Source organism: Colobus angolensis, unplaced genomic scaffold, assembly GCF_000951035.1.
Source record: "Colobus angolensis palliatus isolate OR3802 unplaced genomic scaffold, Cang.pa_1.0 Scaffold524, whole genome shotgun sequence".
In the NCBI taxonomy this organism is placed as follows: Eukaryota; Metazoa; Chordata; class Mammalia; order Primates; family Cercopithecidae; genus Colobus; species Colobus angolensis.
Genome location: NW_012118755.1, coordinates 428417 through 450152, shown reverse-complemented (window position 1 = coordinate 450152; position 21736 = coordinate 428417). Strand labels below are relative to the sequence as shown.

At 38.2% G+C, this 21736-nt stretch overlaps 1 protein-coding gene across 1 annotated transcript in view; it reads left to right on the top strand.

Annotated features, from left to right (window-relative positions):
- The window catches only part of LOC105525247 (zinc finger protein 25-like), an 18967-nt gene extending 1585 nt beyond the window's left edge, over positions 1-17382 (top strand). Inside the window, exons 3-6 of the mRNA XM_011960798.1 lie at positions 11216-11320; positions 11891-12325; positions 12660-12845; positions 17345-17382. Coding sequence (XP_011816188.1) covers positions 11216-11320; positions 11891-12325; positions 12660-12845; positions 17345-17382 — 764 coding nt within the window. The remainder of the gene's footprint in view (positions 1-11215; positions 11321-11890; positions 12326-12659; positions 12846-17344) is intronic.
- Positions 17383-21736: the final 4354 nt, after the last annotated feature.

The following is a 21736-nucleotide window of genomic DNA, read 5'->3' as shown; positions in this document are numbered from 1 at the left end:
CCACTGCACTCCAGCCTGGGCAACAGAATGAAACTCTGTCTCAAAAAAAAAAAAAAAAAGAGTTTGCTCATTCATATGTTCATTCCTACTATGTGTCACTCAAGTTTTAGGTGCTGGAAATAGAGTAGTGAACTGAATTTTATCCATGACCCTATGGAGCTTACATTCTGATTGGGAGAAAAAGATAGGAACAAAAATGACAATGCTACCACACATGCACAGATATGCCAAGTGGTCATGTAAAATAGTAAGGAAATTAAAGAAGGTTAAGAATGATGGAGTGTTAAACTTTAGAAAGGTGGATCAGGAAGGGCTTTTGGATGCTGTGAAATTGAATGATATGAGGGTGGGAGTTGGGGGTAGTCCTGATAGCGGGCGAAGAATGAAGTGCAGGGCACTGATGCAGGAGTGTGCATGTGGTCTTTGAGGACACACAAATATAAGTGTGGACTGAAAAGAATGAGTGAGGCAAGAGTGGTATGAGTTGATGTTGGAGAGGTAATGGGAGCCCAAATTATCTAGGGCCATATGGGCCATGATAAGGACTATGATTTTATTTTGAGTAAAATGAGAAGCTATTGGTATGATTTGACCCAATAAGGAATATTTGCTGATTTGTCTTTTAAATGGATATCTCTGGCTGCTAAGCAAAGAAAATACTATTGGGGACAGAGGGATGAAAGCAGGAACATGAGTCAGGAGAGTATTTCAGTCTGCAAAAAGGCAATAGTAGCTTACACTTTGGAATGGTGGTGATTATTAAAAGTGATTGGCTTTTGGCCAGGCACAGTGGCTCATGCCTGTAATCCCAGCACTTTGGGAGGCCAAGGCAGGCAGATCACCTGAGGTCAGGAGTTCAAGACCAGCCTGGCCAACATGGTGAAACCCCGTCTCTACTAAAAATACAAAAATTAGCCAGGTGTGGTGGCATGTGCCTGTAATCCCAGCCACCCAGGATGCTGAGGCAGGAGAATCGCTGGAACCTGGGGGAGCAGAGGCTGAGGTGAGTCGAGATTGTGCCACTGCACTCCAGCTTAGGTGACAGAGCAAGACTCCATCTCAAAAAAAAAAAAATTAAGAAGTGGTTGGCTTTTCAATATGTTTTGAATGTGGGACCTGTAACATTTGCTATTGAGTGGGATATGGAATATATAAAAAAGAAAGGAGTCAAGAGTGACTCCAAACATTTCACCCAGAGCAGTTGGATAAGTGAGTACCAGTTGGGGGATATTGAGGATAAACAGTTTTGGAGGGATTGTTATGCATTTAGTTTGCACATATAAAGTTTCAGGTGATTATAAAATATCCAGGTTTACATGGCGAATAAGCGTTTGGGCATATAAGCAGGTAGTTTGGTGCAAGTCCAAGTGGAAGATATTTATTTGGAAATTATCAGCTTATGGGAGTAGTTAACAGTTTTGAAGTTCAGTATTTAAAGCTGAGGGATTAGATAACCTCTTGGGGTAGGACTGGAGGCTATCCCCTGGGTCATTAGCTTTCAGAAGTCTTGAAAGTGAGGAGACTGAGCAAAGAAGAAAGAAAAAGCAGTTTGGGGATGAGTGGAAAACAAAGAATGTAGTATCCTGCAGCCAAGGAAGACAGTGTTTCAAGGAGAAAGTGAGCTTCTCTGAAGTGGGATGTGTAAAGTCAGCATTTTCTCTGTCTCTGTCTACAGATCATCCAGAAACAGTAAGGAAAAAGAACAACACAAAGTTTATCTCATGACAGTAGAGGATATCTGAAACCCCAAATCAATACAAGTGGAAATGCTGCCAGAATCACTGAAAAATTAAGGAGGGCCATATGTACCAGCAGATGAAAAGAAACAAAAACATTTCTGGTGCTTGAAGGAACTGGGCTGGCCCATGTAGGTGGAAGTTACTGGTGAGTGTTAAGTAGAAAAGTAACATTAATTGTAGATATGCAAATATCACTCCAGAAGCCTGATAAAATTGGTCAAACTTCTCAATATTCATAATAGAAAGCTAGTGCTACCAGCTCTACCAGGAATTCACCCAGGCCTTCCTGAGTTTGAAACAGAGAATACCTGAGTTCCAGGTTCTCCTCAGGCCACTCATACTTGTCTTTTCAGAAAGGCCAGCCAAACTGAGGGATTTTGTTGAGCTATTTTCTGAATTCTTACTCTGTCAGTGTAGTGTATTACCCAAGACAGGATCTATCAGAAGATCATTGTCAACTACTGTAGAGGGTGGACAGGAAGGAAAAATTGAAGATAGGGGAAATTACATGCTTTATCACTGGACTAGCAATAATGTGGATCTTTACAGAATTTCTTTAGGAAAGCATTAGAAAAATAATCAGCTCTATTGTAAAATATTATTTGTATTAAAATACATTATAAAACATAAAATATTAAATACCATCATAAAAAAAAAGGAACTGGTAAAATACTTTAGAGAGAGAATGTACATACTCTGAGGTGCAAAGCTTAAATCTCTCTTGGAATAACATCAGTGCTGTGCACAGGACAGCTGGAGCTCCTTTGAATGCAGTTTGGTTCTGTGAAGCTGATGTAGGGTTAAGTATGGAAACAGACACACAAGTCATGTTTTTCAGTGACACTGTGACAATGCAAGAAATGAGACTTTCCATTTCAGAAAAAAATGTTACAGACACCTGTGTGAGGGGAAATAAACTTGCATGCTATCTTAGCTTGTATTCCTGTAAACAATTTGAAGTAAAAACTTGTCAGGATGGGCAGACCTACTACAGAAGTGAGGAAATGGGGAGTAAGGCTGGTTATGACAAAGAGAAAGTACAAGAGGGTAATAACAGAGCAAGCCATTACTAAGGCTACTCTGGCAAGAAAGGAGCGACAATCTGGGTTGATGCATAAACTGAGTTTGGTATATGTGTAAAACACTTTTTCATAAGAAGCTCTCTCGTTAGATTAAGACATGCCTCTGCTCCCTTTACCTAGTAAAACTGATGCAGTGTAAAAGCCCATGTCCTTTGAAGCTGAGTAATCCAAAAGGAACCAGCATAAAATGCCCCACAAAACTACTGCAAGAATAAAGGGTTGAAAAAGATTAGAAAAAAAAAAGTAGGTGATTAAAATATCACCTGATCAAAGTGGACATAAAGTAGATAAATAATTGGGCCAAATAATAAACCACGAATTTCAAAAAGGACTAATTGAATTGATTGCCTGCATGATATGAGAGTTCAAGAAGGATGTTAAGGCAACAGTATAATGTTTTAATTCATTTAATAAAATGCATTCTGGGATGTCAGACTGAGAAAAGAATTGTAAGAGAAAATAAGAATCACAGTAAAGAAAGCAAATTGGGGCCAGGCACAGTGGCTCACATCTGTAATCCCTGTACTTCGGGAGGCCAAGGCCAGTGGATCACTTGAGGTCAGGAGTTTGAGACCAGCCTGGCCAACATAGTGAAACCCCATCCTACTAAAAATACAAAAAATTAGCCGGGAATGGTGGCACACCTGTAATCCCAGTTACTTAGGAGGCTGAGGCAGGAGAATAGCTTGAACCCAGCAGGCAGAGGCTGCAGTGAGTCAAGATCACACCACTGCACTCCAGCCTGGGCAACAGAATGAAACTCCATCTCAAAAAAAAAAAAAACAAAAGAAAACCAAATTGGAGAATTCCCAAAGAAGAATAGGCATTGCTGAAATGTAGATTAGAAATAAATGTGGAAGGCCTTTCAAGCAAGAAGAAACTGAAGAAAATAAAAGGTGAATATTGCATAAAGAAGATAGTATAAAAGATATTTCACATATATACTATACATATAGTTCATTCCCTAAAGTAGAAAATCAAATTAATAGAACCAATATTGAAAATACTCCAATAACATTTTTTGGGGAAAAGAAGATATGATTGAATCTACATAAAAAGATAAACCATCCCTAAGGAAGGCAGACCAAAAATGATCAACATCATGCTATATTCCTAATAGCATTACTAGATTTCAAAGATAAAGAATCATTTTGACAGCCAGTCAATATAAGAAAAAAGTCCAGCTGATCTCAACCTTTTCCATAACAAAATTTGCTGAAGAAAACTGCTAAAAGTCTGTAGAGCAATTGCTACAAAATCCTTAGGGAGGGTCAAATTAAGAACTGTATACTAGGTTAAAGAGTGATTCTTTAACAAAAAAGAGGAAACCTTTTTTTGAATAGGCAAGAATTCTGGGTCCTTTGTCCCTAAGACCTTTTATTAGAGGATGAATATCAGATAACCAAGAAGTGACACAAAAAGCATGGTAAAAATACTGGTAGTAGCCTCTGAATTTAATTGAGGAACTAATTCTAAAGCAAATGTGAGAGTGTGTTGTTGAAAACCTGGGCATTATTGACTGTATTTAATTTGATTAAGCGGAGGCTAAAAACAAGTGGGAAGAATGACGGTATTCTAATAAAGTGAATTCTGTTAGAATGCAGTGTATACATTCCTAAGAATCACTGTTCTATGCAAATGAGTACAATAAAAATCATAGGACTAATGGGAAAATGAGGTCAAGGTCTAACACTCAAAAACCTTCTCACTGTGTCAGTGATACACAACAGTGAAGTCTTCAGTTGCAATTTTGGATTTAATTTCTCCTTTTGAGTCTTTTGGTTTTTGCTTTATGAATTTTGGAGCATTACTAAGTGTATACATATTAGGATCCTTATGTCCACTTCATGAATTAACCGCTTAATAATTATGTACAAAAAGTAGCCGGGCGAGGTGGCGGGCGCCTGTAGTCCCAGCTACTCGGGAGGCTGAGGCAGGAGAATGGCCGAAACCCAGGAGGCGGAGCTTGCAGTGAGCTGAGATCCGGCCACTGCACTCCAGTCCGGGCGACAGAGCAAGACTCCGCCTCAAAAAAAAAAAAAAATAATAATTATGTAATGTCTCTCTTTATACCTAGTAATACTCTTTGTTCTAAATGCTACTTTGATATTAATTTAGTTCTTCCCTTTGTCTTTTAATTTTATTTACCTTTTTCCATACTTTTAATCTCTTTTATATTTAAAGTGAATTTCCTTTTTTTTTTTTTTCTTGAGATGGAGTCTTGCTCTGTCGCCCAGGCTGGAGTGCAATGGCGCAATCTCGGCTCACTGCAACCTCTGCCTCCTGGGTTCAAGTGATTCTCCTGCCTCAACCCCTCGAGTAGCTGGGATTACGGGTGCATGCCACCATACCTGGCTAATTTTTTGTATTTTTAGTAGAGACGAGGTTTCACCATGTTGGCCAGGCTGGTCTTGAAATCCTGACCTTGTGATCCATCTGCTTCGGCTTCCCAGAGTGCTGGGATTACAGGCATGAGCCACTGTGCCCCGCCGTGAATTTCTTAAAATAGCATGTGGTTGGGTATTGCTTTTATAACTTGTGTGAAAACTTCTACTTTTTTTTTTGGGCAGGGGGACGGCATCTCACTCTCTTGCCTGGACTGGAATGCAGTAGCACGATCTCAGCTCACTGCAACTTCTGCCTCCCAGGTTCAAGCTATTTCCAGCTAAATTTTGTACTTTTAGTAGAGACAGGATTTCACCATGTTGACCAGGCTGGTTTCGAGCTCCTGACCTCAAGTGATCGGTCTGCCTCGGCCTTCCAAAGTGCTAGGATTACAGGTATGAGCCACAGCGCCTGGTCTTACTTCTACTTCTTAATTGTGACGTTTCAACCGCTTATATTTAATATAATTTGTTAATGTTTGGATTCACATAATTTTGCTGAGTGTTTCCTCCTTGCTCATTTTGTTCTTTTTCCTTTTTTTCCTCGTTTTCTCTCATTTGGATTGGTAATTTTTATTTTGTTTTATCTCCGCTGAATTCTTATTAGTATTACAGGTTGAACATCCCTAATCTGAAATTTGATATCTGAAATGCTCGAAAACCCAGAATGTTTTGAGTGCCAACAGGACACCACAAGTGGAAAGTTCCACACCTTATGTGATGGGGCACAGTCAAAGTGTAGGGACACAACACATAGTTTATTCAGTGTCCCTAAGGGAAAAAAGACTCTCCCAACCCCCTTTAGCTGTGATATATCTTTGTTTGCATGCACAGTATATTAGTCCTTGCATTGCTATATGTGTTCTTGCATTGCTATAAAGAACTACCTGAGACTGGGTAATTTATAAAGAGAAGAGGTTTCATTGGCTCACAGTTCTGCAGGCTGTATAGGAAACATGACTGGAAGGACTCAGGAAACTTATAGTCATGGTGGAAGGTGAAGGGCAAACAGGCACATCTTATGTGGCCGGAGCAGGAAGAAGAGAGAGAGGTGGGAGGTGCCACACACATTTAAATAACTATATTTCTTGAGACCTCTGTCACGAGAACAGCACCAAAGTGGGGAAATCCGCTCCCATGATCCAATCACCTCCCACCAGGCCCACCTCCAGCATTGGGGATTATAATCCGACATGAGATTTGGGCAGGGACATGAATCTAAACCATATCACCTAGATTCACTCGCTCAAGTACTCCCTCAAAGGACAATATAAAAATATTCCGGCCGGGCGCGGTGGCTTAAGCCTGTAATCCCAGCACTTTGGGAGGCCGAGACGGGTGGATCACGAGGTCAGGAGGTCGAGACCATCCTGGCTAACACGGTGAAACCCCGTCTCTACTAAAAAAATACAAAAAAACTAGCCGGGCGATATGGCGGGTGCCTGTAGTCCCAGTTACTCGGGAGGCTGAGGCAGGAGAATGGCGTAAACCCGGGAGGCGGAGCTTGCAGTGAGCTGAGATCCGGCCACTGCACTCCAGCCCAGGCTACAGAGCGAAACTCCGTTTCAAAAAAAAAAAAAACCAAAATCTGAAAAAATAAAAAATCCAAAAACACCAGGAATCAAAAACACTTCTGGTCCCAAGCATTTCAGGTAAGGGATACTCAGTCTGTACTTCTTTCTTAAATTTTGTTTTAAGTGGTTGCCCCATGACATACAATAAGCATTATCAGTTTATCACAGTCTCCTTTCAAGTGATATGATACTATTTCACATATAACCTTAGAATCTTACAACAATATAAGTTTTAAGATTTGATATAGCTCCATTCCGTCCTCCCTTTTTTTTTTTTTTTTTTGATACAGTTTTGCTCTGTCGCCCAGGCTAAAGTGCAGTCATACAATCAGGGCTCAACTTCCGGGGCTCAGGTGATCCTCTCACCTCAGCCTCCTGAGTACTTTGAACTACAGGACATACCACCATGTCTGTCTAGTTGTTTTGTTTTTTAGTAGTGATGAGCTCTCACCATGTTGCGCAGGCTGGTTTTGAGTTCCTGGGCTAAAGCCTTCCTCCCTTTCTATGTGATATTATAGCCATATGTTTTTACTTAGAGACCCCACAATGTATCCATAGTATTTTTGCTCTGTAAAGCCAGTCGTCTTTTATAACGATTTAAAAGTCTTTGTTTGCCCTCCATTTAAAAAACATTTTAGACATTCTTAATATATTTGTGTATCTTCCTCCTTTTGTGTAAATAACTCCCTTTAGTATTTCTTAAAGCAAAGCTCTGTTGGCAGTGAATTTTCTCAGCTTTTGTTTGTCCAAAAAAGACTATCTTTATTTGTAAGATTTTTTTTCCTCTGGGTATAGAATTCTAGATTGACATTTTTTTCTCCATACATTAAATATTTCATTCTGTTGTCTTCTGACTTAGATATTATTTCCTGCTGTAATTTAAAAAGCTTTGTTTCTCTGCATTTAATATCCTGTTTTCTCTGGCTACCTTTAAGATTTTCTTTTTATCCTTGGTTTTTAGTTGTTTGGCTATGATATTTATAGCCAAATATCTGTGTGTGTGTGGTATTTTTCTTTCTTGCTGTTCTCTCGCTTGTGGTTTGATGTTTTTCATCTTTTTTCCCCTGGATCTTCAGTTGCTTGTATATGTTTGTTATCCTATAGTTTTTCGATATTTTGCATTAAGAGAATTTTCCCTATGCTTCTCTGTGTCGTCTGTTAGCTATCCCTCTTAAGCCTATGTCTCCCTGCTCTTGCCCCTCTGCCAGCAAGAGGCTGCTGCTCCCTGTTACTCTATGTCATGCTTGTGGTGGGGGCAGGGGTGTTCTCTGTTGTTCTAACACAGCCTTAGTCATAGGCAGGCCCTGTGTGCCTGGGCCTCAGCATGGAGCTTTCACCGTGTACAGTCAGCCCTCCGTATCTGCAGGTGTGTCAGGGCTAACTGTGCAACTTGATCATCTGTGGATTTTGGTATCTGAGGGAAGTTCTGGAAACAATCCCCTGCAGATCCTGAGGGACAGCTGTACCTGCTTCTCCCTCAGTGTTATGAGACCTCTACTTTTCTGTCAGTAAAGGATCCTGGGCCCAATATAGTTCTGCACTCCTGCTGTAGTAATAGAGGGCTTTCTTGTACCCTTATTCTCCTATACTCCCACACTAGAGGATCCAGACTCTAGGCCGTCACCTCGGATTGGTAGCTTGCTTTAAGGAAAGGAAAATAATTCCTCTCAAGGATAAGCATCCCCAATATTCTCACTTACAGTTAAACAAAATATGAGCTTAAAACCAAAACCTGAGGAAATAAATCATTTGTGAGAGTAAACAAATAACGGAAAATATGTTTTCAAACACCCATTAATTAAGACCATGGATGTATTAGTAAGTATAAAACAACCTTGTAAGACACATTCAGAGTAGTAAAAGAGGAAATAAAAGGAGTAAGGAAGAAGGAATGTCTGTCATTGCAGATTACTGAACACTACATTTAACTTTTAAAAAAATTAAAATTGGATCGATACTGCAATAAATTATAAAAGCCATACCTTTTGCATAATTTTTTTAGTAAAATCCTAATAGCAAATATAGGAAGAGAGAAAATGAACCCTAAAAGAATGCTTGAGATGAGAGTATTGGTAAATAAGTGATAGGAAATTAGGAAAACATAGATAAATTTAAATTATGTTTGTATAGAATAATAATGATAATTTGTAGTGCTAAAAAAGACACAATTATATAATAAATAATAATTACATATAAATGAGGTGAGGATAATCAAATTGTGTTTCAAAATCCTTCTGTAATTCAGAAAAGAGGTTTACGATATTAACTCAGTTTGGTATGTAGCATATAATAGATATTGTATCATTACTTAACTAACTCTGAATCTTGATGAATGAGAGCTTGGTAAAATTTAACGGGTAGCCAACCATTGAGAAACTGGTATAGCATAACTTCCAAAGATGTAAAGAAGAAAAAATGGGAAAATATCAAAAAAACAAAGTACAAAAGGAAGAAAGGTGCAGTAGATGTCATAGTAAAACTCTGACAAATACAAGATACCAACTAACATTTAGGAGACAACTTGATATGTTTTCAGTAATCACCATAAATTACCTGTTGAAAAACAATAAAATTGAATCTTCAAAAAATAATAAGCTCTTGCTATATCCATGATATAAAGTTTTGGTCTGACGACCTTCCCCTTTCTATTTCCAGTGCCTTTGGCCATTCATGCAGTGTTTTACCTGCAGTCGGGAGTCTGGGAGGATGTTCTAATTCCTGCAAATTGGCAAGAACTGAAACTAAAATCATTACTGACAAATCATAAGTCTTCCTCACTTGTCTTTTTTGTTACGTTCTATAAGCCTGCTGCTCTCACAGATGACCCTCATAGTGTTATTTTATTTTTGTCTTTCTGTCATCCTTTCTTAATGATGTTAAGTAACTGTCTGTTATTGGGATGGGTGCGGTGGCTCACACCTGTAGTGCCAGCACTTTGGGAGGCCGAGGTGGGTGGATCATTTGAGGTCAGGAATTTGAGACCAGCCTGACCAACATGGTGAAAACCCATGTCTACCAAAAATATAAAAAATTAGCCGGGTGTGGTAGCACATGCCTGTAATCCCAGCTAATCAGGAGGCTGATGCAGGAGAATCACTTGAACTGGGGAGATGGAGGTTGCAGTGAGCTGAGATCATGCCACTGCACTCCAGTCTGGGTGACAGAGCGAAACTCCATCTCAAAAAAAAGGGCCGGGCACAGTGGCTCACACCTGTAATCTCAGCACTTTTGGAGGCTGAGGGGGGTGGATCATCTGAGGTCAGGAGTTCAAGACCCATCTGGCCAACATGGTTGAAACCCTATCTCTAATAAAATACAAAAATTAGCTGGGCATAGTGGCGGGTGCTTGTAATCCCAGCTACTCAGGAGGCTGAGGCAGGATAATTGCTTGAACCCAGGAGGCAGAGGTTGCAGTGTGCTAAGATCGTGCCACTGCACTCTAGCATGGGTGACAGAACCAGACTCCATCTCAAAAAAAAAAAAAAAAAAAAAAGTATATTACTGTTTTACTTTTGTAAACCGTCTTCTAAATATTTTTGTATTTTATATTTTCACTTTCTACTCATACCACCTTAAACACTAACCACTACAACCCCTGCCTTGTGGGTTCAAGTGATAGAAGAACGCTATTTAAAGCTTGATATGTTTCATTCAAATAAACCATTCCTCTGACATTTTTCTTCTCTTTTTTCTTTTTCTTTTTTTTCTTTTTGAGACAGAGTCGTTCTTGTTGCCCAGGCTGGAGTGCAGTGGCGTGATCTCAGCTCACTGCAGCCTCTGCCTCCCAGGTTCAAGCGATTCTCCTGTCCAGCCTCCCTAGTAGCTGGGATTATAGGCATGTGCCACCATGCCCAGCTAATTTTAGTAGAGACGAGGTTTCTTCATGTTGGTCAGGATGGTCTTGAACTCCCCAACCTTAGGTGATCCTCCCTCCTTGTCCTCCCAAAGTGCTGAGATTACAGGTGTGAGCCACCATGCCCAGCCTCCTCTGATATTTTTCTAGAACACTCTTAACTACTAGTTTTCCTTGACCCTCTCATTCTCTGCATGTCCCATTTCTAGATTAGCCATTTTTATATTTATATTATTTATTTTATATCTTTAGTATCATTTTTATATCTAATGTTTTATGTCATTATTTGTGTCTATTCTGTATTCACTGTGCTTTATGGTTATTTGTAACCTCTGTGTTGTTTCGAAGTACATATTTATAAATTGCCCATTGTGTGTTCTAAATTTCCACCCTACTTTCAACATTATAAGGTTTCTTGTTTATTTTCTTCTAGCCAAAGGGCTAGAGGAGATTAACACTTTTTGGATTACTTTATTCCAGGAAACTAAGTCAACTATATATAAAAGCGCGTTTGTATGTAAGTGTAAGTTCATCACAAATATCACAAGACTTATAAGTTATGGTTATTTTTTCTTATTTCTAGAAGTCTGCAAAGTTGATGACCAACTTGAGCACTGTCAGGAAATCCAGGACAGACATATCTGGCAAGCTCCATATATCAACAACCAAACACTGACTATAGAGAGAGGTAACATATTAGGAAAAGTGTTTGATTTCAGCATAGACTCACTTCCTTCCATAAAAATACCTTGTAAATGTGACTTATGTGGTATGAGTTTAAAATACATTTCAGATTTATTTAGTAGTAAGAAAAACTATTTAAGAAAGATGCCTCATGACCTCAGTGCATATAGAAAACTATTCCTCAATAGTAACCATGAAAAAACTCATATGGAAGAGAAACGTTATGAGTTTATTCAAATTGGAAAATGCTTCAGTCATAAGGAGGACTTCATTTCATATCTGAAAATTCAAAATTTAGAGCAATCTTGAATATAAGGAATGTGAGAAAGATTTGTATGGAAAGGCAGTTTTCATTACATATAAGCAAGCTTACACAGGAGAGAGTCCTTGTGTACATAATGAATGTAATAAAGTGTTCTGTAATAATCCAACTCTCATGGTCCATAAAATGTCAGAAAAAAAAGAGAAAACTTTTATGAGTTTAATGAATATGAAAAAACCTTTGAGAAGTCCACTTTCTTGAAACATAGAGTTCATTTGGAGGTGAAACATTATAAATATTTTGAAAGTGTAGGTAATTTTAACAGATCAAGCTTTCCTAACACAAGAGAGAAAACATTTGAAAGTAACAAATCAGGTGAACCTTTGTACGGGAAGTCAGTACTTAATGTAACTCAGAGATCACACAGAGGAGAAGAAGTCTATGGATGTGAGCAATGTGGAAAACCATTCTATGAAAAGTCAAAGCTAACCAAACATCAAAGAATCCATACAGGGGAGAAACCCTATGAATGTAATGAATGTGAAAAATGTTTTTGTAGGAAATCTCCCCTCACTTTACATCAGAGAGTCCACACAGGAGAGAAACCCTATAAATGTAAGGAATGTGGGAAATGCTTTTCTAGGAATTCACACCTCATATTACATCAGAGAACTCACACAGGAGAGAAACCCTATAAATGTAAGGAATGTAGAAAAAGTTTCTATCATAAGTCATATCTTACAGTACATCAGAGAATTCACATGGGAGAAACCCTACGAATGTAATCAATGTGGAAAAACCTTCATAAGCAACTCTGTCCTCACAGTACATCATAAAACACACACAGGTGAGAAACCCTGTGAATATAATGAATGTGGGAAATCTTTCTCTAGGAGTTCATATCGTATAATACATCAGAGAACTCACACAGGCGAGAAACCCTATGAATGTAAGATATGTGGCAAAACCTTTTGCCACAAGTCTGATGTCACTAAACATCAGAAGACTCACATAGGGGGAAAACCCTCTGAATGTATTCAGTGTGGGAAAACTTTTAGTCATAACTCAGGCCTAAAAGTACATCAGAGAACACATACAAAGGAGAAACCCTATGAATGTACTGAGTGTGGGAAATCCTTCTCTGAGAAATCAGTCCTCACAGTACATCAGAGAATACACACAGGAGAAAAACCTTATAAATGTAATGAATGTGGAAAAACCTTCTACAATAAATCAGACCTAACTAAACATCAGAGAACACACATAGGTAAGAAGCCCTATAAATGTAAGGAATGTGGGAAATTCTTCTCTAGGAATTCATACCTTATAATACACCAGAGGATGCATACAGGAGACAAACCCTATGTGTGTAAAAAATGTGGGAAAAGCTTCTACCATAAGGCAGACTATACAGTACATAAGAGAACACACAGAGGGGAGAAATCTTATTACTGTAATGAATGTGGGAAAACCTTTATTTGCAACTCAGTCCTCAACTCCCATCAGAGAAAACACACGGGGGAGAAGCCCTATGGGTGTAATGAGTGTGGGAAGTCCTTCTCTGAGAAATCAGTCCTTACTGTACATCAGAGAATGCACACAAGGGAAAAACCTTATAAATGTAATGAATGTGGGAAGTCCTATCATAAGTCAGATCTCACTAAACATCAGAGAAGACACACAAGGGAGAAACCCTATGAATGTAGTCAGTGTGGGAAAAGCTTCAGTTGCAGCTTAGGTCTCAAAGTACATCAGAGAAGTCACACAAGGGAGAAACCCTATGGATGTAAGCAGTGTGGGGAAACCCTCTGAGAAATAAACTCTCATAGCACATCCAAGGATACACATGGGAAAAAGCTTATAAATGTAGAAATGAGAGAAATCTTTCTCAAGCAATTCATACCTCAAAATACTTAGGAGAAATCAAATAGGACATGACCCCTGTGAATGTAAAGAACTTGGCAAACCTTTTACCATAAGTCATCTTCCAAAGTAAATAAGAGAATAAGCATAGGGGAAATTCCTAATAATGTAATGAATGTTTGAAAATCTGCTGTAAGAGATAACTACAAAGTAACTGAATACATGTAGAAGAAACACTACTAATCCATGTAGGGAATATGGGGAAATATTTTGCTATAATTTGGAATTTATTAAACAAAGAACTTCCATAGGAAATAATCTAATGACTCACATGGATATATGAAAATGTTCTTGCAGAGAATGACCATTAATAAAAATAAGATAAACCACATCTAGAAAAAACTGTCAACATTCTGTGGGTTTTTTTTTCTTTTGACAACTTTATGCACAAGTTTTACTCATTGTATATTAAAGAAATAATAGGGAAGATATTCAAAGAATGCAGCAAATGTAGTTGAGTCTATATCAAGAAATGTCATTTTACTAAGCAAGATAATTCATATTGAGTTAAAGTCATAACAGATATTTTGAATGTGAAGACATTAACAACTATTCAGACTTTATTATGTCTGAAGATTGTGTTAAAGGAAATGTGTCAGTTTAGGAAATAATGAATAGAAATTTTCTTCTAGATATAATATTATCCTGAAAGTCATGTTTTAAAAAAATCAGTCATGTTTTGTTCTGACCCCAAATTTTTAAATAGAAATGTAACTGTAAGCAGAATTCTATACAAATAATAACTGTAGAGTATGAAGATTTTTTTAAAGCACAAATAAATTGAATAACTTTTCAGTCTCTGAGTCCACTTTTGGGGAAAGAGTGTTACCCCATGGCCTTTTCTATCATGAGCATCTCCTGTCCTTGATTAGTCTGCCCTCCAACTATACTGTTGCCTCTGCATTTTCTGCCTAATGGACCTACCCTTAGGGGAGCTCAGGATGGACCACCCTCTTACCAGAACGTACATTGGGTCCAACCAGAGGCAGTGGGATATAGGTTGTCCTTGAGGCTGCATCTGCCCCTCTTCCTAGGTGCAGAGACTGGAAACCACATTAAGTGTGTGTACAAAGCTAGAGGACCACCTAGAACCTCTAGCCCATGTGAGTTTGGTCTCCAATTCAGAGCCACAGGAAGCTCAGTATAGCTTACTTTTTTTAATCCAAGCCTATTGACTCAATTTTAGTGAACCCTTTTAGGTGGGCTGGTGTAGTGTAGTGAAATATTTCGTAACATAACCATCAGTGTACTTATTGCAGCTTGGAAGTAAAGTATTGCAAAAGTAGTTGAAGTATCTGCATGTCATTCCCAAATTTCTTTAACTTCCTATAACCTTTACCACCTTTAAGCCTTATTTTAAACTTGGTTTTTATTGATACCATGTCTCATTACTTTCATTCTTTATTTCCATATATACATATGTACTATTGTGGATGTACAATAACATATTTTGTTGTTTTGCAAGTATTTGCAAAAGTTAAAGTTATTCAGCTTTTGTCTTCAAATGCATGGTTTTGACCTTTTTACCTGCTGATATGTTTAGCTTTACTTATTTTAATAAAGTATAATAAATAACTTTGTGTAAATATAAAACATTGTCTATTTTCTTGTTTATGAAATTTCAAAATTTTGTTTCACTATTAAAACAATGTATGATAATTTTTATAAATCAACTTAAGTATAATTTAAACATGGTAAAAGATATCCTGTTTTGCCAATTTTATGAGTGATGTGGTTTGGGGCTCTGTGTCCCTACCCAAATCTCATCTTGAATTGTAATCCCCATGTATTGAAGGAAGGACCTGATAAGAGGTGATTGCATCATGGGAGTGGTTTCCCCCGTGCTGTTCTCATGGTAGTGAGGGAGTTCTCACAAGATCTGATATTTTCAAAAACATCAGTTTCCCCTGCACTCACTTGCTGTCTCCTGCCATCCTGTTAAGAAGGTGCCTGCTTCCACTTCACCTTCCACCATGATTGTAAGTCTCCTGAGGCCTCCCCAGTCACTCTGAACTGTGAGTAATTAAACTTCTTTTGTGTATAAATTACCTAGTCTCAAGTAGTATCTTTATAGCAGTGAGAACACACTAATACAATGAGTTTTTACAACAGTATACCCTCATGTAGTAACTACCACACCTAAGATACAGAGCAGAATCTACAAAGAACTTAAATTTACAAGAAAAAAAACAACCCATCAAAAAGTGGGCAAAGGATATGAACAGACACTTCTCAAAAGAAGACATTTATGCAGCCAACAGACACATCAAAAAATGCTTATCATCACTGGTCATCAGAGAAATGCAAATCAAAACCACAATGAGATACTATCTCACACCAGTTAGAATGACGATCATTAAAAAGTCAGGAAACAACAGATGCTGGAGAGGATGTGGAGAAATAGGAATGCGTTTACACTGTTGATGGGAGTGTAAACTAGCTCAACTACGTGGAAGACAGTGTGGCAATCCTTAAGGATCTAGTACTGGAAATACCATTTGACCCAGTGATCCCATTTCTGGGTATATACCCAAAGGATTATAAATCATGCTACTATAAAGACACATACACACGTATGTTTATTGCAGCACTATTCCCAATATCAAAGATTTGGAACCGACCCAAATGTTCATCAATGAACCCCACAGGCAGTCTAAAGCCTCCTGCATTCCTAAAGTTTTGGGTTTCTTCTTGATGGACTTTCCATCAGGTGTTTTTGCAGTTTTGGAAATCCTAAAGATTCCTACAATCTTATTTTTTTAACAAAATATTTTCTCTATTTTGTTCCTTAACTGGAACACTTTCCAGAAGAAGACATACTTGTGGCCAAAAAGCATGTGAAAAAATGCCCAATATCACTAATCATTAGAAAAAACAAATCAGAACCACAATGAAATACCATCTCACAATAGTCTAAATGGCTGTTATTAAAAGTCAAAAGCTAACATGCCAGTAAGGTTGTGGAGAAAAGGGAACACCTATATACTGCTGATGGGAATGTAAATTAGTTCAGTTATTGTGGAAAACAGTGTGGCAATTTCTAAAAGAAATTACAGCAGAATTACCATTTGATCCAGTAATCCCATTATTGGATGTCTACCCAAAGGAATAGAAATCATTCTACCTTAAGGACACAGGCTGTCACCCCTGTTATTAAATATAGTATTGGAAGTTCTAGCGAGGGCAATCAGAAAAGAAAAAGATATAAAGAGCCTCTAACTTGGAAAGGAAGAAATCAAATTATCCTTATTTGCAGGTGATATGATCTTATATTTGGAAAAACCTAAGGACTCCACCAAAAAACTGACAGGATTAAAAAATTCAGTAAAGTTGCAGGATAGAAAATCAGTAGCATTTCTATATGCCAACAGTGAACAATCTGCAAAAGAAATTTAAAAGGTAATCCAATTTACAATAGCCACAGATAAAATTAAGTACCTAGGAATTATCAAAGGAAGTGAAGAATCTCTGTAATGAAAACTATAAAACACTGATGAAGTTGAAGAGGACACCAAAAAATGGAAAAATATCCCATGTTCATGGATTAGAAGAATCAATATTGTTAAAATGTCCATACTACTTAAAGCAATCTACAGATTCAGTGCAATTCCTATCAAAATACCAATTACCTTCTTCGTAGAAATAGGAAAAACAGCCAGGCGCGGTGGCTCACGCCTGTAATCCCAGCACTTTGGGAGGCCAAGGTGGGTGGATCACCTGAGGTCAGGAGTTTGAGACCAGCCTGGCCAATATGGTGAAACCCCGTCTCTATTAAAAATATAAAAATTAGCTGGGTGTGATGGTGGGCCCCTGTAATCCCAGCTACTGGGGAGGATGAGGCAGGAGAATCACTTGAACCCAGGAGGCAGAGGTTGCAGTGAGCCGAGATCACACCACTGCACTCCAGCCTGGGAGACAGTGTGAGACTGTCTCAAGGAAAAAAAAAAAAAAGAAAAGAAAAGAAAAAATAATCTTTAAATTTACATGGAACCACAAAAGACCCGGAACAGCCAAAGCTACTCTAAGCAAAAAGAACAAAACCAGAGGAATCACATTACTTGACTTCAAATTATATTACAGAGGTATAGCAACTGAAACAACATGGTACTGGCATTAAAACACTTAAGCCAGTAAAACAGAATAGAGAACCCAGAGGCAAATCCACACATCTACAGTGAACTCATTTTTGACAAAGATGCCAAGAATGTATACTGGGGGAAAGACAGTCTCTTCACAAATAGTGCTGGGTAAACTGGATATTCATACGCAAATAATGAAATTAGACCCTTATCTCTCATCATGTACAAAAACAGATCAAAGTGGATAAAAGACTTAAATCTAACACCTCAAACTGTGAAACTACTACAAGAAAACATTGGGGAAAATCTCCATGATGTTAATCTGGGCAAAGACTTCTTAAGCAATACCCCACAAGCACAGGCAACCAAACCAAACATGGACAAATGGGACCACATCAAGTTTAAAAGCTTCTGCATGGCAAAATATACAATCAACAAAGTGAAAAGATAACCCACAGAATTATAGACAATATTTGCAAACTACCCCTCTGACACAGGATTAATAACCAGAAAATAGGCCTGGCGCGGTGGCTCATGCCTGTAATCCCAGCACTTTGGGAGACCGATGCAGGCGGATCACAAGGTCAGGAGTTCAAGACCAGTCTGGCCAATATAGTGAAACCCTGTCTCTACTAAAAATGCAAAAATTAGCCTGGCGTGGTGGTGGATGCCTGTAGTCCCAGCTACTCAGGAGGCTAAGGCAGGAGAATTGCTTGAACCCAGGAGGCAGAGGTTGCAGTGAGCTGAGATCATGCACTGTACTCTAGCCTGGGCCAGAGAGCAAGACTGTCTAAAAAAAAAAACAAAACAAAAAACAAAAAAACAGAAAATATATGGATCTCAACTCTGTAAGAAAAAAAAATCTAATAATCCAATCAAAAATGGGCAAATGAGTTGAATAGACATTTATCAAAAGAAGACATACAAATGGCAAGCAGGCTTACAAAAAAGTGCTCAACATCATCATCAAATAAATGCAAATCAAAACTACAATGAGATATCTCACCCCAGTTAAAATGGCTTATATTCAAAAGTCAGGCAATAACAGATGCTGGCAACAATGTGGAGAAGAGAACTCTCATACACTCTTGGTGGGAATGTAAATTAGTACCACTATGGAGAACAGTCTGGATGTTCCTTAAAAAACTAAAAATGGACCTACCATATGATCCAGCAATTGCACTTCTGGATATATACTCAAAAGAAAGGAAATTAGTATGTCAAAGAGATATCTGCACCCCTGTGTTTGTTGCAGCACTGTTCACAGTAACCAAGATTTGGAAACAACCTAACTGTCCCTCAACAGATGAATGGATAAAGAATGTGTGTTACATATCTACCCAATGAAGTACTATTTATCCATTAAAAAAATGAGGCCCAGTCATTTGCAACAACGTGGATGTAACTGGAGATCATTATGTTAAGTGAAATAAGCCATGCACAGAAAGACAATCATCATATGTTCTCACTTATTTGTGGGCTCTTAAAGTCAAAACCATTGATCTCATGGAGATAGAGAGTAGAAGGATGCTTACCAGAGGCTTGGAAGGGCAGTGGCGGGGGACTAGGGGGTAAGGGAGGTGGGGATAGTTAATGGGCCCAAAAAATAGAATGAGGCCAGGCCTGTAATCCCAGCACTTCGGGAGGCTGAGGTGGGCAGATCACGAGGTCAGGAGTTCGAGACCAGCCTGGCCAATATAGCGAAATCCCATCTCTACTAAAAATATAAAAATTAGCGGGGAGTGGGGCACGCGCCTATAGTCCCAGCTACTCAGGAGGCTGAGGCAGAAGAATCGCTTGAACCTGGTAGGCGGAGGTTGCAGTGAGCTGAGATCAGGCCACTGCACTCCAGCCTGTGCAACAGAGTAAGACTCTGTCTCAAAAAAAAAAAAAAAAAAAAAGAATAGAATGAATAAGCCCTACTATTTGATAGTACAATTGGGTGACTATAGTCAATAATAAATTGTACATGTTAAAATAACTTACAGTGTAATTGGATTGTATGCAACTCAACAGATAAGTGCTTGAGGGGATAGATCCCTCATTTCCCCAGATGTTCTTATTTCACATTGCATGCCTGTATCAAAACATCTCATGTACACCATAAATATACACACCTACTATGCACCCACAAAAATTAAAGAAATTTTTTAAAACTTAAAAAATATACATGCATGCATATGTTCATTGCAGCACTATTCACAATAGCAAAGATGTGGAATCAAACTCCCATGTATGGTAGACTGTATAAAGAAAATGTGGCAATATACACTATGGAATATTACACAACCACAAAGAAGAAAAAGATCATATCCTTTGTAGCAACATGGATGGAACTGAAGGCCATTATTCTAAGCAAACTAATGCAGAAACAGAAAAGCAAATACCACATGCTCTGATAAGTGGGAGCTAAACATTGAGTACATATGGACACAAAAGGTAAGTATCGGCACCAGGGACTACTTGAGGGTGGGGGATGCGATGAGGGTGAGGGTAGAAAAACTACCTATAGCCTGGCACAGTGGCTCACACCTATAATCCCAGCACTTTGGGAGGCTGAGGCAGGCGAATCACTTGAAGTCAGGAGTCGGAGATCAGCCTGGCCAATATGGTGAAACCCCATCTCTACTAAAAATACAAAACTTAGCCTGGTGTGGTGGCACATGCCTGTAATCCCATCTACTCGGGAGGCTGAGGCCTGAGAATCACTTGAACTGGGAGGTGGAGGTTGCAGTGAGTGAAGATTGTGCCACTGCATTCCAGCCTGGGGTGACAGAGTAAGACTCCATCTCAAAAAAAAAAAGAAAGAAAAACTACCTGTGAAGTACTTATTACCTGGGTGAGAAAATAATCTGTACAGCAAACCCCTGCAACATGAAATTTACCTATGTAACAAACCTGTACATGTACCTCTGAACCTAAAATAAAAGGTTAAGAAAGAAACGTGGTATATATTAATCCAATTATATCAATAATCACTTTAAATGTGAATTGTCTAAATACAGGAATTTAAGGAACTATCAGAGTGGATCATAAAACAATTATAAGAAGCCCACATTATATAGGAAGACAGATAAATTGAAAGTAAAGAGACGGAGCAAGATATACCATGCCAATATTAATCATAAGAAAGCTAGAGTAAGTATATTAATTTCAGTCAGAGTAGACTTTAGAACAAGGAAAACTATCAGGGATAAATGAGGGGCATTACACAATGATAAAGGGTTCAACTGTCCAAGAAGACATAACAATCTTGAATGTGTATGCACCTAACAAGAGAGTGTCAAAATACATGAGGCAAAAACTGTTAAGAACTGCAAGGAGAAAAACAAATTCACTATTATAAACTGGAGACTTCAGCACTCTTTCATCAGTAATTGATCCAGGAGACAGAAATAACAGTACGAGTGTAGTTGAACTAACCAATTAACATTTACAGGATATTTCATGTAACAACAGCAAAATACACATTCTTCTCAAGCTCACATGGCATATTCACCAGGATAGATCACATTCTCGACCGTAAAATATACAACAAACTTAAAAGGATAAACATCCAAATATGGTTTCACAACACAAGGGAATTAAACTAAAAATCAATAGCAAAAAGATAGGAAATCCTAAAGTATTTGGTGATTAAGTAAGACACTTCTGGTCAGTATCATTATTCATCAAAGAAGTACAAATTGAAACCATAATTAGATATTGTCTCACACCTTTTAGGATTACTAAGATTAAAAAAAGGTAGCATGTTTTGGCAAGGATGTGGAGAAACTGTAACTGTTTTTCACTGTTGGTGGGACTGTAAAATGGTGCAGCTACCATGGAAAACAATATGGAGGTTACTAAAACAATTTAAAATAGAACTACTATATGATTCAGCAGTTCCACTTCTGGGTATGTATCCTAAAAATTGAAATTAAGATCTCAAAGAGATATTTGCACTGCCATGTTCATTGCAGCATTATTCACAATAGCCAAGATGTAGAATCAGCCTAAATGTCCATTGACAGATAAATTTTTAAAATATGGTATATACATAAAATGGAATGCTATTGAGCCTTAAATAAAGGTATTCTGCCATATACAACAACATGGATGAATTGTAAGGACTTTACACTAAGTGAAATAAGCCAGTTACAGAAGGACAAATAGG